Raw genomic sequence first — 23,704 nt, 5'->3', positions numbered from 1 at the left:
CTGACAGAAGGCACATTTTTTGAGAGACCTTTCTTTTCTTGTATTGTCAGACTGGACAGCTAGTGTTCACTCCTGGGCCTATATTTGCTGAAGATGGTGATAAAGGAATAATGACTCCAATCTCATATTCTTTACTGTCAGGTAAAATAAGTAAACATGAAAATATCAATACCGTTGTCCTTAAAGGGAACCGATCGGAAGATTTTAGCAAATATAACGCTTGACAACGCGTTATATATGCGAAAATCGTTATCCTCAACATCCCCGGGGGATGTTTGTACTCCTTGGATGGTGAAGATATTAAGTTATAAAGTCCCCCCCAGCTGCCCGGCAAGTAGTCCCCTTGGCGTAGACTTACACTTACCAGCTCCCGTCGCTGCAGCTGTGGTCCTGCCCCCTCCCCTTGATCGGCGGCTCGCATCACCGCTCTGCTCCATCTGCTTAGGGAGCAGAGCTATGACGCCAGCCTTCATTCAAGCCGTCGGGGTGGGGCCACAGTCGGAGTGACGGGAGCTGGTAAGTGTAAGTAGCCGCCCAGGGGACTACTTGCCGAGCAGCTGGGGGGACTTTATAACTTAAAGGGGTACTCTGGCCCCAAGACATCTTATCCCCTATCCAAAGGATAGGGGATAAGATGTCTGAAAGCGGGGTCCCACCGCTGGAGACCCCCGCAATCTAGAATGCAGCACCCACCTGTAAGCACTGCAGGAAGCACTGGAGGCTCTCAGTATTATACCTCCCGACCACGGGCATGGAGTATCGTGACATCATGACTCCGCCCCCGTGTGACATCACGTCCCACCCCCTCAATGGGAGGGGGGTAAAAATGTCACCTGGGGATGGTGAGGATTACGATTTTAGCATATATAACGCTTGACAACGCGTTATATATGCTGAAATCTTCTGATTGGTTCCCTTTAAAGCACTAGTAGCTATTTGGATGTATCTCTTTCCTGTCATTTAGCTGTCATTAAATGGGCACTGTCATTAAAACAAATGTTTGCTATTAGCTATTTATTGTAAATAAAAAATCTTTCTAATGTACTTTGTTTAAAAAAATGTTCTATGTTTTATTTGTGTTTAAAAAAGCTACCACTAGGTGTCTCTCTACTTGTCCAGAGCACATTTCGCCCTCTCTCTTGCACAAACTTTGGACTCCTGCTGGCCTGGCTAAAGTCCAAAATCAGGAAATGCAGTCTGGAGTGCTGAGGGGTGTGTGTGCAGCTTTAGCCAATCATAGCTCATCTTACAATGAACTGCTCTGGGCCATGTGTAGCAGAATGAGGGAGGAAGTTCTCCCCTGTATGGCTTCAGATGATGTCACGCCTGCTAAGTAACGCCCCTTCAGAGTCTGTGAATCTGACTGAGACTGAGCAGAAAATAAAGAGCAATATAAAGGTAGAAAACTAACAAATAATACAAAATAAAGGCAAGGGGTTTATCATGGTGGGGGCAGTGAACTGGGAGGTTTATAAAATTTAACAAGATCATGACAGGTCCTCTTTAAGAAACTCTCACCATTCAGGAGAATAAGAAGGGAGAAGCGCGTGGTAGGTACATTTTAATATCTCTGATCTGTTCTCTTATACATGTTAACATATTTTTTTATTCGGCATGCAACATGAATTTTTTTTTAATTATGGGTTAACCAAACCATATGTTTAGAATAAATATATATATATATATATATATTCGTTTACTGTAAATCAAGGGTAGATTTTAATGGCGCTCTTAGAGAAGGTTGATTGAAAACAAAAGCAAAAAAGTCCTGTTACATTCAGTGTCAGCAGTACAATTATAACACTGACAAGACAAGTATCCCATAAAATGTGGGAGCTCTATCCCATAAAAACATGTTCTTAAAGGGGTTCTCCAGGGCTTAGATATCTTATCCCCTATGCAAAGTATATGGGATAAGATGCCTGATCGTGGGAGTCCCACCGCTGGGGACCCCCGGGATCTTGCATGCGGCACCCCGTTTGTAATCAGTCCCTGGAGCGTGTTCGCTCCGGGTCTGATTACCGGCGACCACACGGCCGGCGGCGTGTAACGTCACGCCTCCGCCCCGTGTGATATCACGCTCCGCCCCTCAATGCAAGCCTACAGGAGGGGGCGTGATAGCTGTCACGCCCCCTCCCACAGGCTTGCATTGAGGAGCGGAGCGTGACGTCACACGGGGGCGGAGGCGTAACGTCACACGCCGCCGGCCGTGTGGTCGCCAGTAATCAGACCCGGAGCAAACACGCACTGAGGACTGATTGCAAACGGGGTGCCGCATGCAAGATCCCGGGGGTCCCCAGCGGCGGGACTCCCGCAATCAGGCATCTTATCCCCTATCCTTTGGATAGGGGATATGATGTCTAAGCACCGGAGTACCCCTTTAAGGACGAATGTTCCAGAAAGGTCATTCAGCTCCTATAGGGATCTACAGATAGGGACAACAGGCCAGGCTGGTTCAATTTGCTTTTCTAATCAGCTTTGAAAATTTGCACAAGGTTTTCTACTCTTGGTCACTGCCATATCAGCAAACAGTGAGGTGGGGAATTGATTAAGTATAGTAGTATAGTGGAAGGAGGTTGTAGAGGCACACAAGCAGCAAGACTTACCATCACAGGCGAGAGATATATTGAATGAGAACCTGGGCATTAATATACTTATAAAATCAATTTTATATATATATATATATATATATATATATATATATATATACACACACACATATATATAAAACATTATTTTATTCTTCTACAGGTCCTGGCAGTGAACTGTTTCAGATTGATAATATTACTGGAACTGTTTCCCTGGTGAATACTCTGGAAAGCATACCTGGTCCTACTGTTTTCAACTTGAAGGTTATGGTGAGTTAAATTTTTCATTTATTATAATTTTATTTATTCAGTCTATGTTGTCAAAAGGTAATGCTGTCAGTTTTAAATGGGCTGAGAGTGCTAGATGACTGCAAGAAGGGCTTTATTGAATGGATTTTAAGCCCAGAAATTGGAATCATACGATCTACAACCACAGTTATTATCCACTAGTACATACTGTATAAAGACGGTACTGGAAATGTCAATTCTTGTGTGCTATTTCCTGACCTTCATTTGCTATATGCCATGAGGCTGCTACCAACATACTGCATTGTGCATGCGGGATTCCTGGTTCTTGCACAGGTGGAGGCCATAAACTGTGCAAGAACCAGTAGTCCTGCACGCACATTGCAGGTGAGTGGTACAGAGTATCAATACTTTGTTTGCAATCTGTATTCAGTGTTAACAGCATGATATAAGGTATCCTCTTGAATGTTTTACTGCCACATTGCCTGTGCACATAACAAAGGCTGCAGAACAGTATTTTTATCACTTCCATGCATGATTTTGGAACTAACTATTAGTGGCTGTTGCGTTATAAAGATCTCAACTGGCCAGTTATAAATAGACTTTATTCACGTTTTTATGCCTGACATAGACATGAATGGAGGGGGCGTGGCGTGACATCACGTCACCAGTCCCGGAAACCTAGAGGTTTCCGAAACTGGAGATTCAGCACATGCTGCTGAGACTCCCCGCGATCAGACATCTTATCCCCTATCCTTTGGATAGGGGATAGAATGTTTTTGCCAGGAATACCTCTTTAACAGGGTTCTTTGGGGCCAGAACAGGGCTAGATTGAAAAATGCTGTACTTTGTGGCCCTGTGGGGGAAGCGGGAATGGCACCACCTAGTTTTTAACATTATTACCTCTCCAGGATATTTAATATGATTAAAATGGACACTCACTTTTTAGGAAAATATTTAATTATGAGCACCGGGGTTATAAATTTGAATTTGGTTGAGCTATTGGACTCTAGGTTATTAGATCAGGAGTCCACATATGGTAAAATGCTCACTAATGGGTGGTATTTGACTAAGAAAAAATAGAGGGGGATTTAGATTACACCCCTATATGGCATAATGCACGTTTGGAGGAATTCCTCACTGTTCCTGACCCACTTTTCTTGACATCTAGGGGGTTAACACTTTAGCTGATATAATAGATAATAATAGGTTAAAGACCTTTGAACAGTTCAAAAGGACTTCCATCACTCTCATGTAGATTTCTTAAGATATAGGCAATTACAGAGTGCATACACAGCCACGAAGAATAGGAAATTAGTTAGATAATTAACTTTTCAATTGGAGTTTCTACACCACACAGAACATTTGAAGAAGGGGAGGGTGATCATTTATGAAACTGTGAGACCATTAAGATTTCAGTTTATAAATTCCAAATATAGAATGGTCTGGGAACGGATGATTGGACCCTTGGAGGACTCCCAATGGTTAGAAATACTTAAGAATGTTAACATCATTTCAATTAATTACAACTATAGAATTATTAAACTTAAAATATTATATAATACATATTGTACACCTAGGAAATTGGCCAAATTTGAACATGAAGGAGAATTTGAATGTAATAGATGTTATAATCCTGATGCCGACTTCCTCCATATGATTGCGGATTGTGGACACTTAAGGAGCTATTGGGAAGGGGTATTTTGGTTTATAAATTGGATGTTGACCACTTATATAGATTTTGGAATCGAACAAGCCATTCTTGGCTCCACAAGGGAGCTGCGTTCCCCTGTCCGGTGCCCTCCGTCGTGTCCAATTATCTGGCGTCAAAATTTAGATGCGGGATGATTGTGAACTGTCCCATTCAAAGGAATGGGATCAGTCCTAGTATCAGTTTCCCTCCGGTGCACGCCGGACGCAGCACATATGTGAACCCAGCCTAATTTAGCTCTGTTCAGTCTTTTCGGTGTCCTCATTCATGGTGAAGAGCACATCCTAGACATCTTGGGGGAGATTTATCAAAATCTGTCCAGAGGAGAAGTTGCTGAGTTGCCCATAGCAACCAATCAGATCACTTCTTTCATTTTTCTGAGGCCTTTTTTCAGAAATGAAAGAAGCGATCTGATTGGTTGCTATGGGCAACTGTGCAACTTTTCCTCTAGACAGGTTTTCATAAATCTCCCCCCTAGTTCCTATGTGCAGAATTACATCACAACGTTCTCTGCTACAGCTTCACTATTTCCCTTCCATGCAAATCCAATAATGGTTTCCCACAAAGCTTCATCAACTCCTTTTAAAAAACAAATGTCGTCAGTCCCATCTGTTGAACATATCTATTCATTGTCTTTTTCTTACACTATGTTACATTGCAGAAGTCTTAGTTTAAATAGTAAATTGTTAATCCCTACAGGCCTCACAGGTTGGTGACCCCAGAAAATACTCCTTGGCAGAGGCAAAAATCCGAGTGCTGTCGTCCAATAAACATGCTCCTCACTTTTCTGCTGCTCAGTATCAGGCATTTGTGCAAGAGGATAACAATCCTGTGGCCCTGGTCAGCACTTATAATGGGCGTGTGCTTTCTCTTATGCCTTCTGATGGAGATTTCCCCAATGTAAGCTGAACAATCTTACATCTTGTTTCCTAAATGTACAAAATGTACGCAACTATGTTGACATGGATTATTATATATTATTACTGAAACATTCCAGTTTTAGTTAAAAAAAAAAAAAGGTTATTGATTGAACAATTCATTGAATTACAGCTCATTAGATTAAGTTACAAACCCATGTACCTGTGTGTCCATCACATTATCAGGGCAGGTTTTTATCAGCTAAAAGTAAACAATGAATGTGCCTATTGAGGGTAAAAAGAAGAGGAAATCTTGTAAACTATGAGGAATTGACAATGAAAGTATATTGGTAAACTACATAACTTTTAATCATACAATAAATAACCTTTATTTACTAAAATACTCTTTTAAGGATAACTTTAATACTGTCTGCTATTTAAATGAGTTTTCTCAACCATTGTTTTAGGGGAAAAAAAATTGCCACCATTTTTGTCACAATTTGTAGAACCTCTGAATGTTTTTTGATTTTATGACTTTTATCATTGCTCTGATATTTGCTCTTTCCATCTTATCAACCTAGCTTTGTAAAGATGATAATAATAATAATATTAGTAATAATAACTCTTTATTTATATAGGGAACCAATCCACAGATCCACCTTAGTCTGACAACTCTATCTAACCACAGTCAGCTATTTCAGATAACACAGAGTGGATTTCTTATAGCACGAGCAAACCTGCTGCAGGCAGCAGAGACCTACACTATGAAAGTAAGTTTGAAAGCTACAGTAGTATATGCAAAATATGGGCCCTTTTCATAGGCTGATTAGTGGCCGACAGAACATTTAAATTGTACCTGTCAGATCCCACACAAAAAAAATGTTTTATGTTACTTATGTTACAGTTCTTAATCCTGAGCATGTACATGTCATTTTTATTCCTCTATCACATATATTTATTATAAAATATCTCTTTTCATTATCTCACAGTATTAGAAATCCTCTCAGGGAAAGGGGGCGTGTCCCTCCCTTGTGGTGGTGGTAGATGATTGGTGTGTCTGCTCATACAGCCTTTTCCATAAATCATCTCTTGTCCATGATTCATGGACAAGCCTGCTGCTACTGCACGACTGGTTTGTGTCCCAGAAAGTATGGGGACCCCTAGTGGTGGGATTTTTTAGAACAAATTTTCTTTATAAAATATTCAAAATGTTTTAAAAAGCCATATTACAAAAGGTCTTTCCTTTTCATTAGTAACAGCATATAAAAAGTTTTTGGATCTGACAGTGCCCATTTAAAGGGATGTTAGTTCCCAATAACTGACCTGTGAAGCACTCGCTTCATAGACTGTGAGTGACAGCTGCAATCAGCAGCCTTGCACTCACAGTCATTGACAGACATAGGCAATATGTCCGCCATTAACCCCTTAAGTGAGGTGACTAATAGCAAGCCTGACAGTCATTCCTTCTGCCCCATTAGCACCACCACAACATATTTGCGGGAGTCTGTTTGGTTTACATGCCTGCTGAAGGTCCCTTCACCTGCTCCGTGCGGATCCCAGGTCTATCTGCTGAGTAATGCTATGGAATAAGCATAGCGTTATTCTGTATTAGCAACCTAATAGTTGCTTCTAAAAGTTCCCTATAAGGACTTAAAAAGTGTAATATAAAATATAAAAAAGCCCCACCCCCTAATAAAATTTTAAATCACCCCCATTTCTCATTTTTCTAATAAAAAAAATCACAAGATAAAATGAAATAAAAAGTGATCAAAAAGACTGATTAAAACAAAAATGTAACCAATAAAAACTACAGATCACAGCGCAAAAAATGTAAAAAGATAGGGGTCAAAGAACGATTTTAAACAAGCTAATTTAGTTCAAAAAGTTCAACTTTTTTTTAAGCAGCACAAAAATAGACAAGCATCATTTTATTTAATTGACCCACAGAATAAATATATCATGTCAGTTTTATTGCAAAAACAAAAACCCCATACATTTGCAAAGTTGAGTTGCTTTTTTGACCAATTTGCAAGATCAGAATTTGTTTACATTCCTGGGTCAACCAATCTATAAAGTGCCCTTATAGTACTGATGGAATTTCTAGATATCATATTTGTTTGAGGTTTTAATTTTACTGGTATGTATCCTCAGTATTACCTTTTGGTACAGTTGTGGGTAGGACACTGTGGGGCAAATTTATTATTGCAAATGTGTCGACATTCTGGCATAATTGCAGCATAAAACTGTTACTTTGATGAATCTGCGTATTTGAGGGCTGTTCATTATGAGTTTACAGTGCCCAACAATTAGACAGTTCTAGTAAGTTGTTCCCTTTGTCACATGGTCTGTTATAAATTGCCTGAGCTGCTGTGTCTGCTCATCTACTGTCTATATGTACAGTAACACACTTCTATCATATTCGCATATAAGTACTAATATGTGGTAGTGATAGAAATAGCACAGAATCCAATTTAAATGGACCTGTAAGCAGGAAAACAGGGGTGTAAATAACCCTATGGCCAGACAGGGCTTCTTATCAGGATATCAAGCCTCTATAATGATTTTCATCTGAAAGATATGAGTCATTTTGTTATTCTGCAAATGAGGCTCAAATGCTGGGGGGTGTTCCCCAACAAGGCAAGAGCCCAGCCAAGTCCAGCCCTTGTTCTCTTTATCAAAGTCGCCCAGACCACTTGCATCCACCTACCCTGCTTGAGTGACAGCTAAAGAGGACATGGGATGGACTTACATGAAGAATTCCCCCTGGACACTTGAGCCTCATTTGCATAATGACAAAAAGGCTTATATCTCAGTGATGGAAAGCATTATAGAGTTAATAAAGATATGCCAGGATTCACAATGACTAGCTCTACCTAGGAGCCTATTTGCAGTCCTGTGTTTCTGCCAGCTAGTCCTCTTTAAGTCTTAACCAGCATTTTTTTTTTCTTGTATCTTGAATATAGGTCCTTGCAAGAGATGAAGAATCAGGGGAAACAGCTAATACTTCAGTTATTATAAAAGTATTGGCTCGTGGGCAGGCAGGTATGAAATATATCACATATTTTTTATTTTTTATCTTGGCTATGTTAACTAGATGCTAATCTCAGATTGCCTTAGATTAATGTTTATTATAAGAAAAAGGTTCAGGCTATATTATCTAATGTCTACAGTACAGCTTGTTTACTTAAAGTGTACCTGTCCTTAACAAAAACTTTTTATATTATGTATATAATACAATTACAGACAAAGAAGTGTATAGTCCAGCTCACTCCCTCAGCCCGTCGCGCCAGGACCGGCGTGGGCAACACCGACTGGAACTGACAAGTAAAAGCAAAATGTCCAGCGCGAATATGAAGGAACTGGATGTTTATTCCAATAGCCAAAAAGACAAGGAGAACATGACAAGGTGACGCGTTTCGGTCCTAAGGCTGGACCTTAGTCATACACTATATGTATGACTAAGGTCCAGCCTTAGGACCGAAACGCGTCACCTTGTCATGTTCTCCTTGTCTTTTTGGCTATTGGAATAAACATCCAGTTCCTTCATATTCGCGCTGGACATTTTGCTGATAATACAATTGCGGTATATGTATATTTGTGGATGGTGCTCCCCAGGATGGTGGAGCCTAACCTAACTAAACCTCCAGACCCCTATCTATCATACCGTCCCTCTTACTTAATAAAGCAGTTAGAGTGATGCCATATACTGCCTCGTAAGAGTGCACCTTAACCCCTTAACGACGAAGGACGTAAATGGTGATGCGGTACTTAACGCACCAGGACGTACATTTACGTCCTAAGCATAACCGCGGGCATCGGAGTGATGCCCGGATCATGTGCGGCAGGTCCCGGCTGTTTATCACAGCCAGGGACCCGCCGGTAATGGCGGACATCCGCGGGATCAATGCCGTGATCAATACCGATCACGGCATCTGCAGCATCGCGGTCACTTAATTGGATGATCGGATCGCCCGCATCGCTGCTGTGGCGATCCGATCATCCTGCACGGCAGCCGGAGGTCCCCTCACCTGCCTCCGCTGTCTTCCGGGAGTCTTCTGCTCTGATCTGCCTTCCCGCAGACCAGAGCAGAATATGACCGATAACCCTGATCAGTGCTATGTCCTATACATAGCACTGAACAGGATTAGCAATCGAATGGTTGCTTTAAATAGTCCCCTATGGGGACTATTAAAGTGTAAAAATAAAAGTAAAAAAAATTTGAAAAACCCCCTCCCCCAATAAAAACGTAAATTGCCCCATTTTCCCTATTTCACCCCCAAAAAGTGTAAAAAAAATATTTTATATACATATTTGGTATCGCCACATGCTTAAATATCTGAACTATTAAAATAAAATGTTAATGATACCGTACGGTGAACGGCGTGAATGTAAAAAAAAAAAGTCCAAAATAGCTGCTTTTTTATAACATTTTATTCCAAAAATTTTTTATAAAAAATGTATTAAAAGTTTTATATAAGCAAATATGGTATCAATAAAAAGTACAGATCACGGCGCAAAAAAAGAGCCCTCATACCGCCACTTATACGGAAAAATGAAAAAGTTATAGGTCTTCAAAATAGGGGGATCTTAAACGTACTAATTTGGTTAAAAAATTTGCGATTTTTTTTAAGCGCAACAGTAATAGAAAAGTATGCTATCATGGGTATCATTTTAATTGTATTGACCCAAAGAATAAAGAACACATGTCACTTTTACCATAAATTGTACGGTGTGAAAACAAAACCTTCCAAAATAAGCAAAATTGCGGTTTTCTTTTTAATTTCCCCAAACAAATTGTATTTTTTGGGTTGCGCCATACATTTTTGGTAAAGTGAGTGATGGCATTACAACAGACAACTGGTCGCGCAAAAAACAAGCCCTCATACTAGTCTGTGGATGAAAATATAAAAGAGTTATGATTTTTTGAAGGCGAGGAGTAAAAAATGAAAACGTAAAAATAAAATTTTCTGCGTCCTTAAGGCCCAAATGGGCTGCGTCCTTAAGGGGTTAAAGAGGGCAAAACTTGAAGATTTAGAACAAAAACGCTTTATTAATTTAACAAGTTACTTGACAAGTGACTGGAAGGCATTGGACATTTCCACATTAGGATTGGTGATGTATCGCATGTAAGTACTGGAATTCCAGCAATCTAATTTTCGGATGACGTGAGTAGGAAAACCATGAAGTGAATCAGAAGCAGCTGCACTAAAATAGAATGGCCGGACAGAGCTGCAGGGTCGCCACCTAAAGATTTGACCAATACACGTAAGTATTTGACAAATCGTAGTGAAAGCCACTCCATTAAATAGCAACAACTGACTATTCCGAAAAGATCCTGCTCATACTGACAATAATTGATGAAGAACCCCTACAGGACACCATTTATGGGAAGTGGGGAAATGGTGGATTTCTATGACTTGACCAGGCAGGTATATTTTAGTTTAGATTGCACTTAAAACATAGTGATCGGATTTCCAGCTAAGTTGGTGCAACTTTAAGAAGTGACTTTTGACCGTCTTGCAAGTAAACTCCCCAGGCCGTAAGAATCCGTAATACCCAAGAAACAATGCTGCTTTCAACATCAGACTGTTATTGAGACCGAACTGAAACCTGTCTAGAAAGTCTGACAACTGCCTGAACAGATCCCCTGCCAGCAGTTGTCGGCTGGGAGACTTTGGGACCTGACCCTTCTGCACCCCTTTCAATGCTGCTTTGACAGCATGTGACAAGAATATGGACACTCTATTGGGATTAGATAAGGCTAGGAAATGTTGAATGCCTGCTAAATAACTTTTGATAGTGTTACATGTCAGTTGTAGTGAAGTGTGGCAAAACCCGATTAAGGCTAACAGATATAGAATGTGGGTCGCCTTCTGAATATCTATCAATGAACCTCTTGTATGTACCCCAGGCTGTGCTGTAAACTTTCTAAGTGTTGGAAGACAAAGACCTGTTGATGAGTTTCCTGGCTACGGAAAGATGCTCATCTAGTCCATGACAAGGGCCTGACAGGGTGGCACTGGAACCCCTGCCGCATCTGCCTCTGATATGATCGGAAAAAAGAGGGAGAGATTATGTCTCGATAATGCATCTGCTGCCGTATTTTGTACCCCACTAATATGTGCACAAGAAAAATGGAAATTATAGCGCAAGGACAACCAGACCAGACTCTTAGTCAGTGACATTATGGTTGAGGACTTGGATCGACCCTTTAACAAGATGTCCACTGTGGCAGAGTTATCTGATAAAAACAGGAATGTTTTCTTAAACCATTGAGGGCCCCCAAACACTAGCTGCTACCACGATGGGCTATAGTTCAAACAACGCAGAGTTTCTATTGAAACCAGTTAATTGGTCAATTTCTTCAGGTCAAGAACTAGATAGCCAATGAGTACCCCATATTGCTGTGAACCCTAACACTGAGGATGCATCGAAAAATATCATGGGCGACTGGTTATCTACCCTTGGAATGAAAAATGAAATGCCATTCCTATCGGATAAAATCGAGTTCCACATGACCAGGTCAGCTACAGCATGACTAAATGCACTACATCATTCTGATGTGAGACTGAGGACATCAAGTCCAATAACCAAGATATAAGCGTTCTGCCTTGTGGTATTACTCTCATGGCAAAATTGAGCATGCCCAACACCAACTAAAGCTGAACTCTGGTAACTCGAGGGAAAAAGTAACAGACTATGAATGGCCTCTTTAATTCTTGCCAACTTTTCTACAGGAAGCCTGGCTTCCATGGCATGAGTGTCTAAAATTATGCCTAGGAACGTCAGGACTTAGCCAGGACCTTCCACCTTTTTGCTAGAGACAGGGAATGCTATCTGGTTGAAGACTGCCAATAACACGTCTAAATCTCCAGGATGCGTATCTCCTGGTTCTATCAACAAAAAGTCGTCCAAGTAATGAATGACAAGGCTACATTCAAATCTACTCTCCAATACCCAGTGAAGTGCCTGAGCAAATTTGTCGAATAACCAGGGACTCATTCTGGATCCAAACGTCAATTTGACTGTGAAATAGTATAGCTCCCTCCATCTAATGCCATGCCATTTCCATAAATCCGGCAGGATGGGAAGAAGCTTGAAGGCTTCCGAAATGTCAGCCTTGGACAGCCAAGCTCCTCCCCCCACGCTCAAAATCATTGCAATTGCCTGGTCAACAGATGCGTACTTCAACGCAAATTCCTCTGCAGATATTAATGAATTGAGGCTCGGAATGCTGGAAGAATATGGCGCTGACAAATCATAAATGAGCCTCTGTTTATTACTGAATTTGCCAACCAAAAGACCAAGACGGCTAATCCTCCAGACATCAAATGGAGAGGCATAGAAAGGACCAATGACAAAACCTTTATCCACTTCCATCTGCAACAATGCATCAACCACCACAGGGTCTTTCTGGGCCGATATCAGATTGCAACATTCAAAGGTGGAACTAGGAAGGGCCACCAAACCGGTGTGAAAACCGACTTGAAAACCCTTCATCAAATATTTCACAAAACACTGGACCTCAAGAACAAAAGCCAGGAAGCCCACATCCACCACTGCTAGTCATGGCTTAGATGACTTCTGAGGGCAGACCACCCTGGGATTTGCCCTGAAGCATGTGGAGCACACATGCAGTAGCCTGCCCTGATTATAATTGCATGCAGAATGGTTGTAATTGTTGCATCTTTGAGACTTGCCCAAATATTTAATGGGCCTTCCCAGCTTGTCAACTAACCCCGACATTTTTTGACTTCTAGGCTGTGTGGTGGATGAGGACGTTCCTGGCTGACTATCTGCAGACACATTGACACTGCTGCACCTTTCCATAGCATGTGTGATGGACATCTAGCACACGCAGGTGCTTTTAAACCAGCGAAATGGTTGCAAAAGATCTCAGTGTCTATTAAGGCCCAATTCATGGTGAAATTAAACTGCGATAAGGCGGCTGCCGCTTTTGCCATGAAAGAACGATGGTAATTGTAAAAAACGTGACCTCCATACTTGTGGCAAAGTTCCATCACTTTGTACTGGTCAAGTTCTTCACATCTTTCTGGCTTAGCAGAGCAGATAACGTCTCTGTACATGCTAAATGCCATGATGAATTTGGAAAAAAATAACTTGCAACCCAGCCTGACATCTTTGGACCTTAATACCAACGAAACATCCCCACATGCAATGGTCTTGTTTTCGGTCAAGTCATGTATGGCAATGAGTAGTGAAGCCAGGTTGACGTCCTTACCGTCTAAAATGTATTTCTTAATGGAAAACTGTCACTAAACTCCCCCACACTAACCAGAGGTACTGGCTGATGCGGGCGTCGCTGAGGCTGCTTCCCCGTGTACACAGGAAGCGGCACATGCGCAGTGGAGTTCTGTACATAGCGGGGAGGAGAGGGAGAGGCAGAGGGAGGGGATAAATATTCATAAGCCGGGCGGTGCTGCGGACGAGCAGCACTGACATCACAGATGGAGGCAAGTAACCCCGCCGGTGCCAGTTAGAAGATCATTTGCATATCAGGAATAATGAAGATAACGGGCGAACGGCTGGACGGATCCGGCATGGTACGCAGCATATTGATCAGCATCTCCCGCACTACCAGTCAGTACCTCTGGTTGGTGCGGGGGGAGTTTAGTGACAGTTTTCCTTTAATGTTGGCTGGTATGAAGTGGGCTGGTGCGATGTTGGGAATGACAGCGTTGATGCCTGTCGTTGTGGCTGAGACCTGAATTTGTGCAGCTGGGGTGACTTGTGCAGGATTGCCCATGTTCCTGCCCTCTAAAGCTTCCAATTTAGTGCATAATGAATTGATCATGGCATGTAACTGCGTGAGTGACGTATTGAGTGTCTGCATGGAAACATTCCCCTCACTAGAGCCAGCTGGGTCAGAAGATAATAGGCGATAGAGTTCTGCCTTTTGAGCCATAGCTGAAAAGGGGATTGTCACGATCACACCCTATCGGTCCAGCCAAGACATTAGAGAGAGTGTGATGGTGCAAGGGTTAAGGCCACCGGACCTCTGGGTATCCACTACTAGTCCCAGCAAGTCACCAAATTAACCCTTAGATAAGCGTGTTTCCACCAGATCTGCCTTCAGAAAAGTGAGCTCATATATTTAGAGATCAAAGACCAGTGCTGATTAATTAAACATTTAATCTGATAAAAGGTATCACAGTGCTATATATATATATATATATATATATATATATATATATATATATATAGTAGTTAGGAGTAGCCGTATTAGTCCAGTGATGCAAAAAGCAAAATCATCGGTAGTTGCAGTATCTTGTAATACCTTTTTTATTGGACTAACAAGCTTGTCTCTACAAAATCTTGTTAGTCCAATAAAAAAGGTATTACAAGATACTGCAACTACTGATGATTTTGCTTTTCATATATATATATATATATATATATATATATATATATATAAAAATACAGAAACAAATGACATACAGGTATAAAAATATATAAAAGAGTTTAGCAAGACAAGTTCAGAAAAACAAAAATGAAGTTCTTACAGCATGATGGTATAGCCCTCCTTTGTGAGTGAGAGTCCAGCTCTTGTCAGCTTTGGGCACAGCCTTGAACACCCTGAGTCTAGCATTGTTAAATATTATATATCTGCCTTTTTGGAGGGAGACTCCATTCCCCCCTCCCCTCTGATCCCACCAGGGGGGCATCTCTGTTACTGGCCCTCTTATCTGGTTGATTATATGATGGCACAAGAGTTCCCCTTACATCCTGCTGCTTCAAAGGGCCTCTGACTTCAAAGGAGATACAATCAAACAGCCAGACCCCCAATAAAATGCAATACACAAAAGGACACACCGTCGGCATGACCTCTCACCCATGTCTTGGCTAATACATCACACACAGTTATAATTTATAATACACATAAAGGATTTTAATAATCAGGCCTTGGGCCTGACACCTCCCCCTTAAGATGGGGACAGAGAGATCTTGCCTCTCCAAGCTGATAGATCTGTCTCCCTTAACCATCTATTTCTTTTCTTGACACCACAGGCCCTGCATTCCCAGGCAAAGATGGCACTGAAGGGGCCTATTTCCTCATTTAGCTGCCTTTTCTTTGCAGCTAAGAGCTGTGGATTGATCTCCACAATCTCCACATCCTGAAGGGATCCCTGGCTCTTAGCTTCCTCCACTAGGTCCAGTAAGGGATCACTACCCAGCCCTTCCTCTGGTGCACTACATACACTGAGTACCACCATCTCAGGGTCATAGTATGCCATATTAATGTGGTACTGTCTCTGCCTCTGACCTTTCTCATCAAGGGCAACTACATATGTGGTGGGTTCTAGGCGCTGCAGAATGGGGAAGGGACCCTCCCAGGCAGCCTGCAACTTATTCTGCCTGATGGGGTTCAGAACCATTACCTTCTGTCCCACTTCAAAGACCCGGTCCCTTGCATTGCGATCATACCAGTTCTTTTGCCTGGACTGTGCTGCTATGAGGTTGTCCTGTACCAGCCCAGTCAATGCCTGCATCCTGTCCCTGAATCTCAGAACATACTCCACCACAGAAGTCTCAGGGGCATGTAGCCCCCCTCCCATTCTCCCCCAACCAAGTCTAGGGGTCCCCGCACTTTGCGACTATACAATAACTCAAAGGGCGAGAAACCCGTAGACTCTTGGGGTACCTCCCTGTAAGCAAATAACAGATGGGGTAAATACTTTTCCCAGTCTCTGCCCTCTGATTCTACAAATGTTTTTAGCATGTGTTTCAAGGTGCCATTGTTACCGGACACTCTGTCCAATCAATGTAGAGGGTTGTGATCAGTTATGACATTAAAATCCCTGCCATACAGGTATGGCTGTAATTTTTGAAAAGCCCAGACCACAGCTAGACATTCCTTCTCTATGACCGCATAGGCCACTCCCAAATGTCCTGCCAGGGGGGTCTCATGGGCCAACCTCAGCAGCTCTTTCCTGTAGTGCCTAGGAACCACTAACTGCCTTTCTCTCTCCTGGGCCCCTAGCATGCCTTTGGCAAGGGACACCCAGTACAAGATATCATTTTCCCAATATACCCGATGCCCCTCTGTGTCAACATCTGTATGCTCAGCACGTTGCCTCAGCCCTTCAAGGGAAGGGTCACTGTGCAGAGCTTCCCGGAAATGCTCATTTCCCTCCCCCCCATCTCGTGGTATCAGGGAGCACATTTCCCCCAGGTGAACTAGCATCTCCACCTTCCTCTGCTGGGGCTTGCAAGTCACACAGCTTTCCCCTTGTATCACCATCCTCCCTTCCTTTTAAAGCTGCAGCCCTGGCATGCTGCTGACACATTACCACTGCCACCATTGGTATGCCTCCCTGGGGTTTACCTTCCTCCCCCTCAGTTCCAGACATAACAATACAGGCATCATACACAGGGCTATCTCTCCTTCCCTCCTCCTCCTTAGGCTCACAGGATTGGGACATATCACTCACTGCTGGTCCCTCATCCTTACATGTCACCAGGGGCACACCAACCCCTCCCCCTAGCCCATCTCCACTAGGTTTTGGCATTGGCAATGCATTGTCACCCCATTTTACAATACACCCCATTCCACTTTTGGAAAACATTACTGGTTCAGTCACAGGTAAACAATTATCAATCCCCTGCACTCCCTCCCAGTTACCACGTTTCACAATACACCCCATTCCACTTTTGGAAAACATTACTGGTTCAGTCACAGGTAAACAATTATCAATCCCCTGCACTCCCTCCCAGTTACCACATTTCGCAGTGTCTCCCAAAGTCTCGCACAGTACCTCAGAATGAACAGGGCTCTCTCCTAGCCCATCCGGTGTGCAGGTAGTGTCCTCTGGAGTATAATGACAGAGCATTCGACCCAAATCATTCCCCAGCAGAACATTAACAGGGATGTCCTCAGAGACCCCCACCTCCCGCAAACCTTGGCCTGTACCCCAATCCAGGTACACACGGGCCATGGGCACAGCAGGCCGCACACCTCCAATTCCTTTTAAAGCCATGGTTCTTCCAGGGATGATGTCCTCTGTATCCACCACTTCAGGCCGCACAAAGGTAAAGGAGGCTCCAGAATCTCGCAAACCCACTGTCACCCGGTCACCCACAGTTACACTCTGCAGGTTATCCGCTCTTTTCTCCACTGCTCCAGGCACCAGAAGAACCGCTGTATGTCCTCCAGCTACTGGTGGATAATTATTTTTGTTGGGGCAAGTGGCACTCAGGTGGCCAATATTGTTGCATCTGTAACATCGGCGGGTGTCCCCCTGAACCAATGTGGCTCCTGTTGCTTTTGGGAATGATGGCAAGAATTTCCCGGCTGACCTGGTGGTACTTTGTGGTTGTGTGGCTCCCCTCCAGGTACTTGCTCCAGCTTGTGCAGATCCACGCTTTGCTGCTGGCGCCCGGTTGTTGGCAAAGTCATCTCCTAGTTCTGCTGCTTCAACTGCTGTCTTGGGCTTGCGGTCCAAAATCCACTCTCTGGCTTCAAAGCTCCGTGTTTGGAGAAACTGATCCAGGACCATCAAGTCCTCCAGGGCCTCATAGGTAGTGACTTGTAGGCCCCCAGTCCATAGCCTGAATGCAGTCCTTAGCTGACCTGCATGTTGAGTGCAGCTTTCTGTGGCACTTTGTTGCAAAGTCCAAAACTTTTTCCGATAAGCCTCTGGAGTCAGATTAAAACTTTTGAGCAGGGCAGATTTTATTGCCTCATAGTCCTGGTCCCTTTCAGAGGGAAGTGAAGCAAACACATCCAGAGCTTTCCCTCGCAGCCGTGGGGTTAGATATCGTCCCCAATGTTCCTTAGGTAGATGGAACTGCCGGCAAACCTTTTCAAATCCCCTCAGGAAAACATCCAGATCACCATCTTTCTCCAACAGGGGGAAATGTTCCAAGCCGGGTTTGTGGTCTCCTTGATCCTGCACATCACTCCGTGCGGATGAAGCATCCCCTCTCAGCCTCAGAACCTCCAGTTCATGCCTTCGCTGGGCCTCTCTTTCTGCCACCTCTCTCTCTCTCTGAAGCTCGTATCTGTGCTTCTCTCTCTGCAGCTCGTACTTGTGTCTCTCTCTCTGAAGTTTGGTACTGGAGAAGCAGTTGGAGTTTCATATTGGCATCCACATTCCCAAGGTGTTGTAAGGCAGTCCGCATATAAGAGTCCAAGGCCTTATGTGGAGTACTTTCCTGATGGGGAGTAATGTTGTATACCCCAGGAGATATCAGTCCTTGGATGGCTGTTCCAGCTGTAGGACTTTGTCTCATGTCACTCAGCTCTTCTGCACGGGCATCATACTCCACAAGATCAGCAATAAGTTGTTCCTTGTTCTTTCCTGCAGTAGGCATGTCCTTTTCTTGGCACATTAGCTCCAGTGCAGGCTTGGACTGCTTGCGATATGCCTCCATATTTCCGAGATGAGACAGAGGAGGTAAAACAGGAGATGGGGAGGACAGAACTGTCTTGCATTCTTTTAGTATGTCTTTTAAACCAGCACTGAGCTCTGTCTTTGGAATTTACACACAAGAATATGTATGCAATTTCTTTTTAGTGCTTAGATTTCCCTACAGGTAAAATCCAGCAAGCACTAAAAATCTATAAATATATCTCGACGCTTCCACCAGTTGTCACGATCACACCCTATCGGTCCAGCCAAGACATTAGAGAGAGTGTGATGGTGCAAGGGTTAAGGCCACCGGACCTCTGGGTATCCACTTCTAGTCCCAGCAAGTCACCAAATTAACCCTTAGATGAGCGTGTTTCCACCAGAGCTGCCTTCAGAAAGGTGAGCTCATATATTTAGAGATCAAAGACCAGCGCTGATTAATTAAACATTTAATCTGATAAAAGGTATCACAGTGCTATATATATATATATATATATATATATATATATATATATATATACACAGAAACAAATGACATACAGGTATAAAAATATATAAAAGAGTTTAGCAAGACAAGTTCAGAAAACAAAAATGAAGTTCTTACAGCATGATGGTATAGCCCTCCTTTGTGAGTGAGAGTCCAGCTCTTGTCAGCTTTGGGCACAGCCTTGAACACCTTGAGTCTAGCATTGTTAAATATTATATATCTGCCTTTTTGGAGGGAGACTCCATTCCCCCCTCCCCTCTGATCCCACCAGGGGGGGGGGGCATCTCTGTTCCTGGCCCTCTTATCTGGTTGATTATATGATGGGACCAGAGTTCCCCTTACATCCTGCTGCTTCAAAGGGCCTCTGACTTCAAAGGAGATACAAACAAACAGCCAGACCCCCAATAAAATGCAATACACAAAAGGATACACCGTCCGAATGACCTCTCACCCATGTCTTGGATAATACATCACACAAAGTTATAATTTATAATACACATATAGGATTTTAATAATCAGGCCTTGGGCCTGACAGGGATGCCCCTCCTGAGTAATTTGGCCGTGAGTTTGGAGACAGTCCAATTTCTCAATGATGGGATGTTGCCATGTTCAGAAGTTCTGGCTGTGTTGTCCAGCACAGACCCCAAGTCCTCAATGTCTGAAGCATGAGACATCCTATCAATGAAAATAAACAGACTGAGCCACTAAATACAAACTACTAGAAATAAAGATTTCGAACATTCTAACAGTCAAGATGAATGTGATCGCCTGCCACCTCAGACCCAGCCCAAGACATGAAGGCTACAGTGTGGAGAAACGTATCAAGTACCATGACAACACTGGAATCGTGAAGCCAGTCTGAAGACATGACAGGCTGAACTACCAACACCCGTGTGTGAGAGACATCTGATTTCAAGGAGAAAGGATTATGAAAGGAGATGTGCACCACAACCCAAAGAAGTGATGGGTATGAAAGTACCAAAAACGTATATCTACCTGTTTTCCTTGAGGAAGATAAAAGTACTGGGACTGAACTCTGGATATGAACCAAAGACTTCACTATTTTCCTTGAAACCTGAAACAGTGAATAAAGATAAACCACACTACTTATGTAACTTAACCAATGGTTAAACTGCACATACCCGATCGGCTGACAAATGTACAGCGAATGCCCGAATCAGAACTGAAGACGTAGAGCGATGAGGATGCGGAAAATAGATTTGCAACTGTAGACATATAGATCTTGTGTGCAATGAATGATAACGTAAACGTCAGTAGAACACAAAACCCAAAGACGCGTTGGGTCCAGTTACCAAACCTCAACTAATATGCAAGACTATATATATATATATATATATATATATATATACATATATATATATATATATATATATATATATATATACACAACGTACCAACGTGCACTGGTGTATGTGGGGTATGCAGCGTCTAGTAAACCCAGCATGTGTAGGTGTCGTAGGTATTGCCTATGGCAATGACTGCACCTGCCCGTGATAAGCAATAACACATGTAACATGATTGAAATTAAGTTTCAAAATAACTGACAAGACTTTCGTGACAACCGACTTACCAGAAGCTCTCACCAAGCCGAATCAGAACACTGAATATGGAAGATACTTGACCGGACGAATGAACTGAAGCCCGATCTAACAATTACCTATATGAAATTGTAAACAACAGTATGAATAATGAGGTAGCGAAATTGCCAACATTGTTGCAGAGAAACATTTAGCAATGATTATCATCATGAGAATTCTCTTACCCAATGTACCAACTAAGTGAATAACTACCACCAGTAGATGACAATGTGACTGATACGCTCGTCTGAAACTTTGAACAGAATTCTAAGCGGACTGTAGTACTCCACATCAAATATATATCGACAAAAGTAAACACTAGTATTATGGAAATGCGCAATATATCACTCACCTAAGACATATGCAATTGCTTATCCTAACTAAAGACTACTGAATGTCGACCACAGGCACGACAGGGTGACAGAAAACCAAATTGCTACCATCACCATTCGCAGAACCTGTCAACAAATGATAAATTGTATGTGGTAAAAAGATAACAAATTCACAGAAAAGTGTAAAGGATGACTGATTGTGGTTAGAGCTAGTAGGACAACAATGCACAGAAGTAGATTAGTTGGCTCTTTAAAACTTAACCTTTAATAATATTTCATAATAAGAAAAATAGTCCTCAAAAATTTTGAATTTAAATCAGGTATAGGTGAGATGGAAAGAGAGCTCAGACAAATAAATGGGGCTCCAATACCACCTATCACAACAAGGTAATCCTACAATATACAACCTGTGCGATTGTACACTACGAAGGTGTATTAATCCCAACAATCGCACAGGTTGTATATTGTATATTGCCATACTCACCCTCTATGAAGAACCCAAATTTCCGGTCAGCTGACGTCACGTGAAGAACCCACTGCGTGATGAGCTGAGGAGACCAAACACGGGAAGTGAGGATGGACAAGCAGGGCTCTATGCAGTGAGGACAAGCAGGGTTCTGTGCACTGAAGCTCTATGACATGCTCCTGGCTCACACATTAGGATGATTGACAAGCCAGGAGCCTGCACAGAGTCCTGCTTGTCCTGCACTCACTTCCTGTATTTGGATTCTTCATAAAGACACACAGGCAATAGCTGCAGGGACAGCATTTTTTCACCCAAAAATATAAAGAAAAAGTATCAATGTATATTACAAACATACATATAATAGTATTATCTACATTATGTTAAAAGTTTAGGTTTTAAATGACAGGTACACTTTAACGACAATGGACATAAATTTACGTCATGGTGCCGTGGTACTTAAAGGAGTAGTCCGGCACGCGCTTTTTTGATTTTATCCCGTCCGGGCTGCAAAATAAAAGAAAACACACTTTCTTTTACCTGCCAACGAGCCCCTGGAGCTCCGGTACACTCCGGTACAGGTGTTCGGTCCCCGGGCTGTATTCTTCTTACTTCCTGTTAGCCTGGCACGTCACACGGAACTTCAGCCTATCACTGGCCGCAGCAATGTCCCGCCTCGGCCAGTGATAGGCTGAAGCTCCGTGTGACATGTCGAGCTAACAGGAAGTAAGAAGAATTCAGCCTGGGGACCGAACACCTGTACCGGAGTGTACCGGAGCTCCAGGGGCTCGTTGGCAGGTAAGAGAAAGTGTGTTTTCTTTTATTTTGCAGCCCGGACGGGATAAAATGAAAAAAGTGCGTGCCGGACTACTCCTTTAACGCACTATGACTTACATTTACACTTCGCTATGACCAGTTCAGTGCTCGCGTCATGCGCCTGCCATCCCAGCTGCTATCAGCAGCCAGGGACTCGCCGGTAATGGCGGACATCCGCGATCGCGCAGATTTCTGCCATTAACTCCTCAGATGCCATGATCAATACAAATCACAGCATCTGCGGCAGTGCGGTACTTTAAAGGAAAACTGTCAGATATTTTCTCCCGCACTATCCACACTGATACTGGTCGATAGTGCAGGAGACGCTGATTAAAACGAGCCCTACCTTGCCCGGATCCACCCGTCCGTTTGCCCGCAATTGTAGTTTTATTCTATGTGTATATCTTGCTGTAACTGGCACGGGCGGAGCTTCTGCACTGACGTCAGCGCCGCTTATGAATATTCATCCCCCCTCCCTCCAGCTCTCACTCTCTTCGCCGCTTCTAACTGGAGGGAGGGGGGATGAATATTCATAAGCGGTGCTGACGTCAGTGATAGTTAACCTGCAGAAGCCCCGCCCGTGCCAGTTACAGCAAGATATACACATAGAATAAAACTGCAATTGCGGGCGAACGGCCAGGCGGATCCTGGTAAGGTAGGGCTCGTTTTAATCAGCGTCTCCCGCACTATCCACCAGTAGTGTGGATAGTGCGGGAGAAAATATCTGACAGTTTTCCTTTAAATTGATGATTGGATCACCCACAGCGCTGCCACGGGGATCCGATCATCCATAATGGCAGTCGGAGGTCCCCTCGCCTGCTTCCGTCTGTCTCCAGGGGTATTCTGCTCTGGTCTGATTGAGCAGACCAGAGCAGAAGATCGCCAATAACACTGATCAGTGCTCTGCCCTATGTATAGCACTGAACAGTATTAGCAATCAAATGATTGCTATAAATAGTTCCCTATGTGGAGTATTAAAGTGTAAAAAAAAATGTACAAAATTTGAAAAATCCCCTCCCCCAATAAAAAGTAAATAATCAATTTTTACCATTTTACCCTCAAAAAAGCATAAAAAAAATAATTAATAAACATATTTTGTATAGCCGGGTGCGTAAAAGTCTGAACTATCAAAATATATTGTTCATTATCCTGTACAGTGAACGGCGTAAACGTAAAAAAAAATTTAAAGTCCAAAATTGCTGCTTTTTTTGTCACATTTTATTCCCAAAAAAA

General features: G+C 42.9%; 1 protein-coding gene across 6 annotated transcripts in view; it reads left to right on the top strand.

Annotated features, from left to right (window-relative positions):
• Window positions 1-23,704, top strand: part of LOC130366954 (cadherin-related family member 5-like) — a 62,125-nt gene that overhangs the window by 24,203 nt on the left and 14,218 nt on the right. For all 6 annotated transcript variants that reach the window (XM_056569323.1, XM_056569321.1, XM_056569320.1 and 3 more), the window contains 5 exons: window positions 51-141; window positions 2,752-2,858; window positions 5,245-5,445; window positions 6,041-6,172; window positions 8,366-8,444. In XM_056569323.1, coding sequence (XP_056425298.1) covers window positions 51-141; window positions 2,752-2,858; window positions 5,245-5,445; window positions 6,041-6,172; window positions 8,366-8,444 — 610 coding nt within the window. The remainder of the gene's footprint in view (window positions 1-50; window positions 142-2,751; window positions 2,859-5,244; window positions 5,446-6,040; window positions 6,173-8,365; window positions 8,445-23,704) is intronic.

The sequence above is a fragment of the Hyla sarda genome, chromosome 4 (assembly GCF_029499605.1).
Source record: "Hyla sarda isolate aHylSar1 chromosome 4, aHylSar1.hap1, whole genome shotgun sequence".
NCBI lineage: Eukaryota > Metazoa > Chordata > Amphibia > Anura > Hylidae > Hyla > Hyla sarda.
This window is presented reverse-complemented; position numbering and strand designations above follow the sequence as displayed.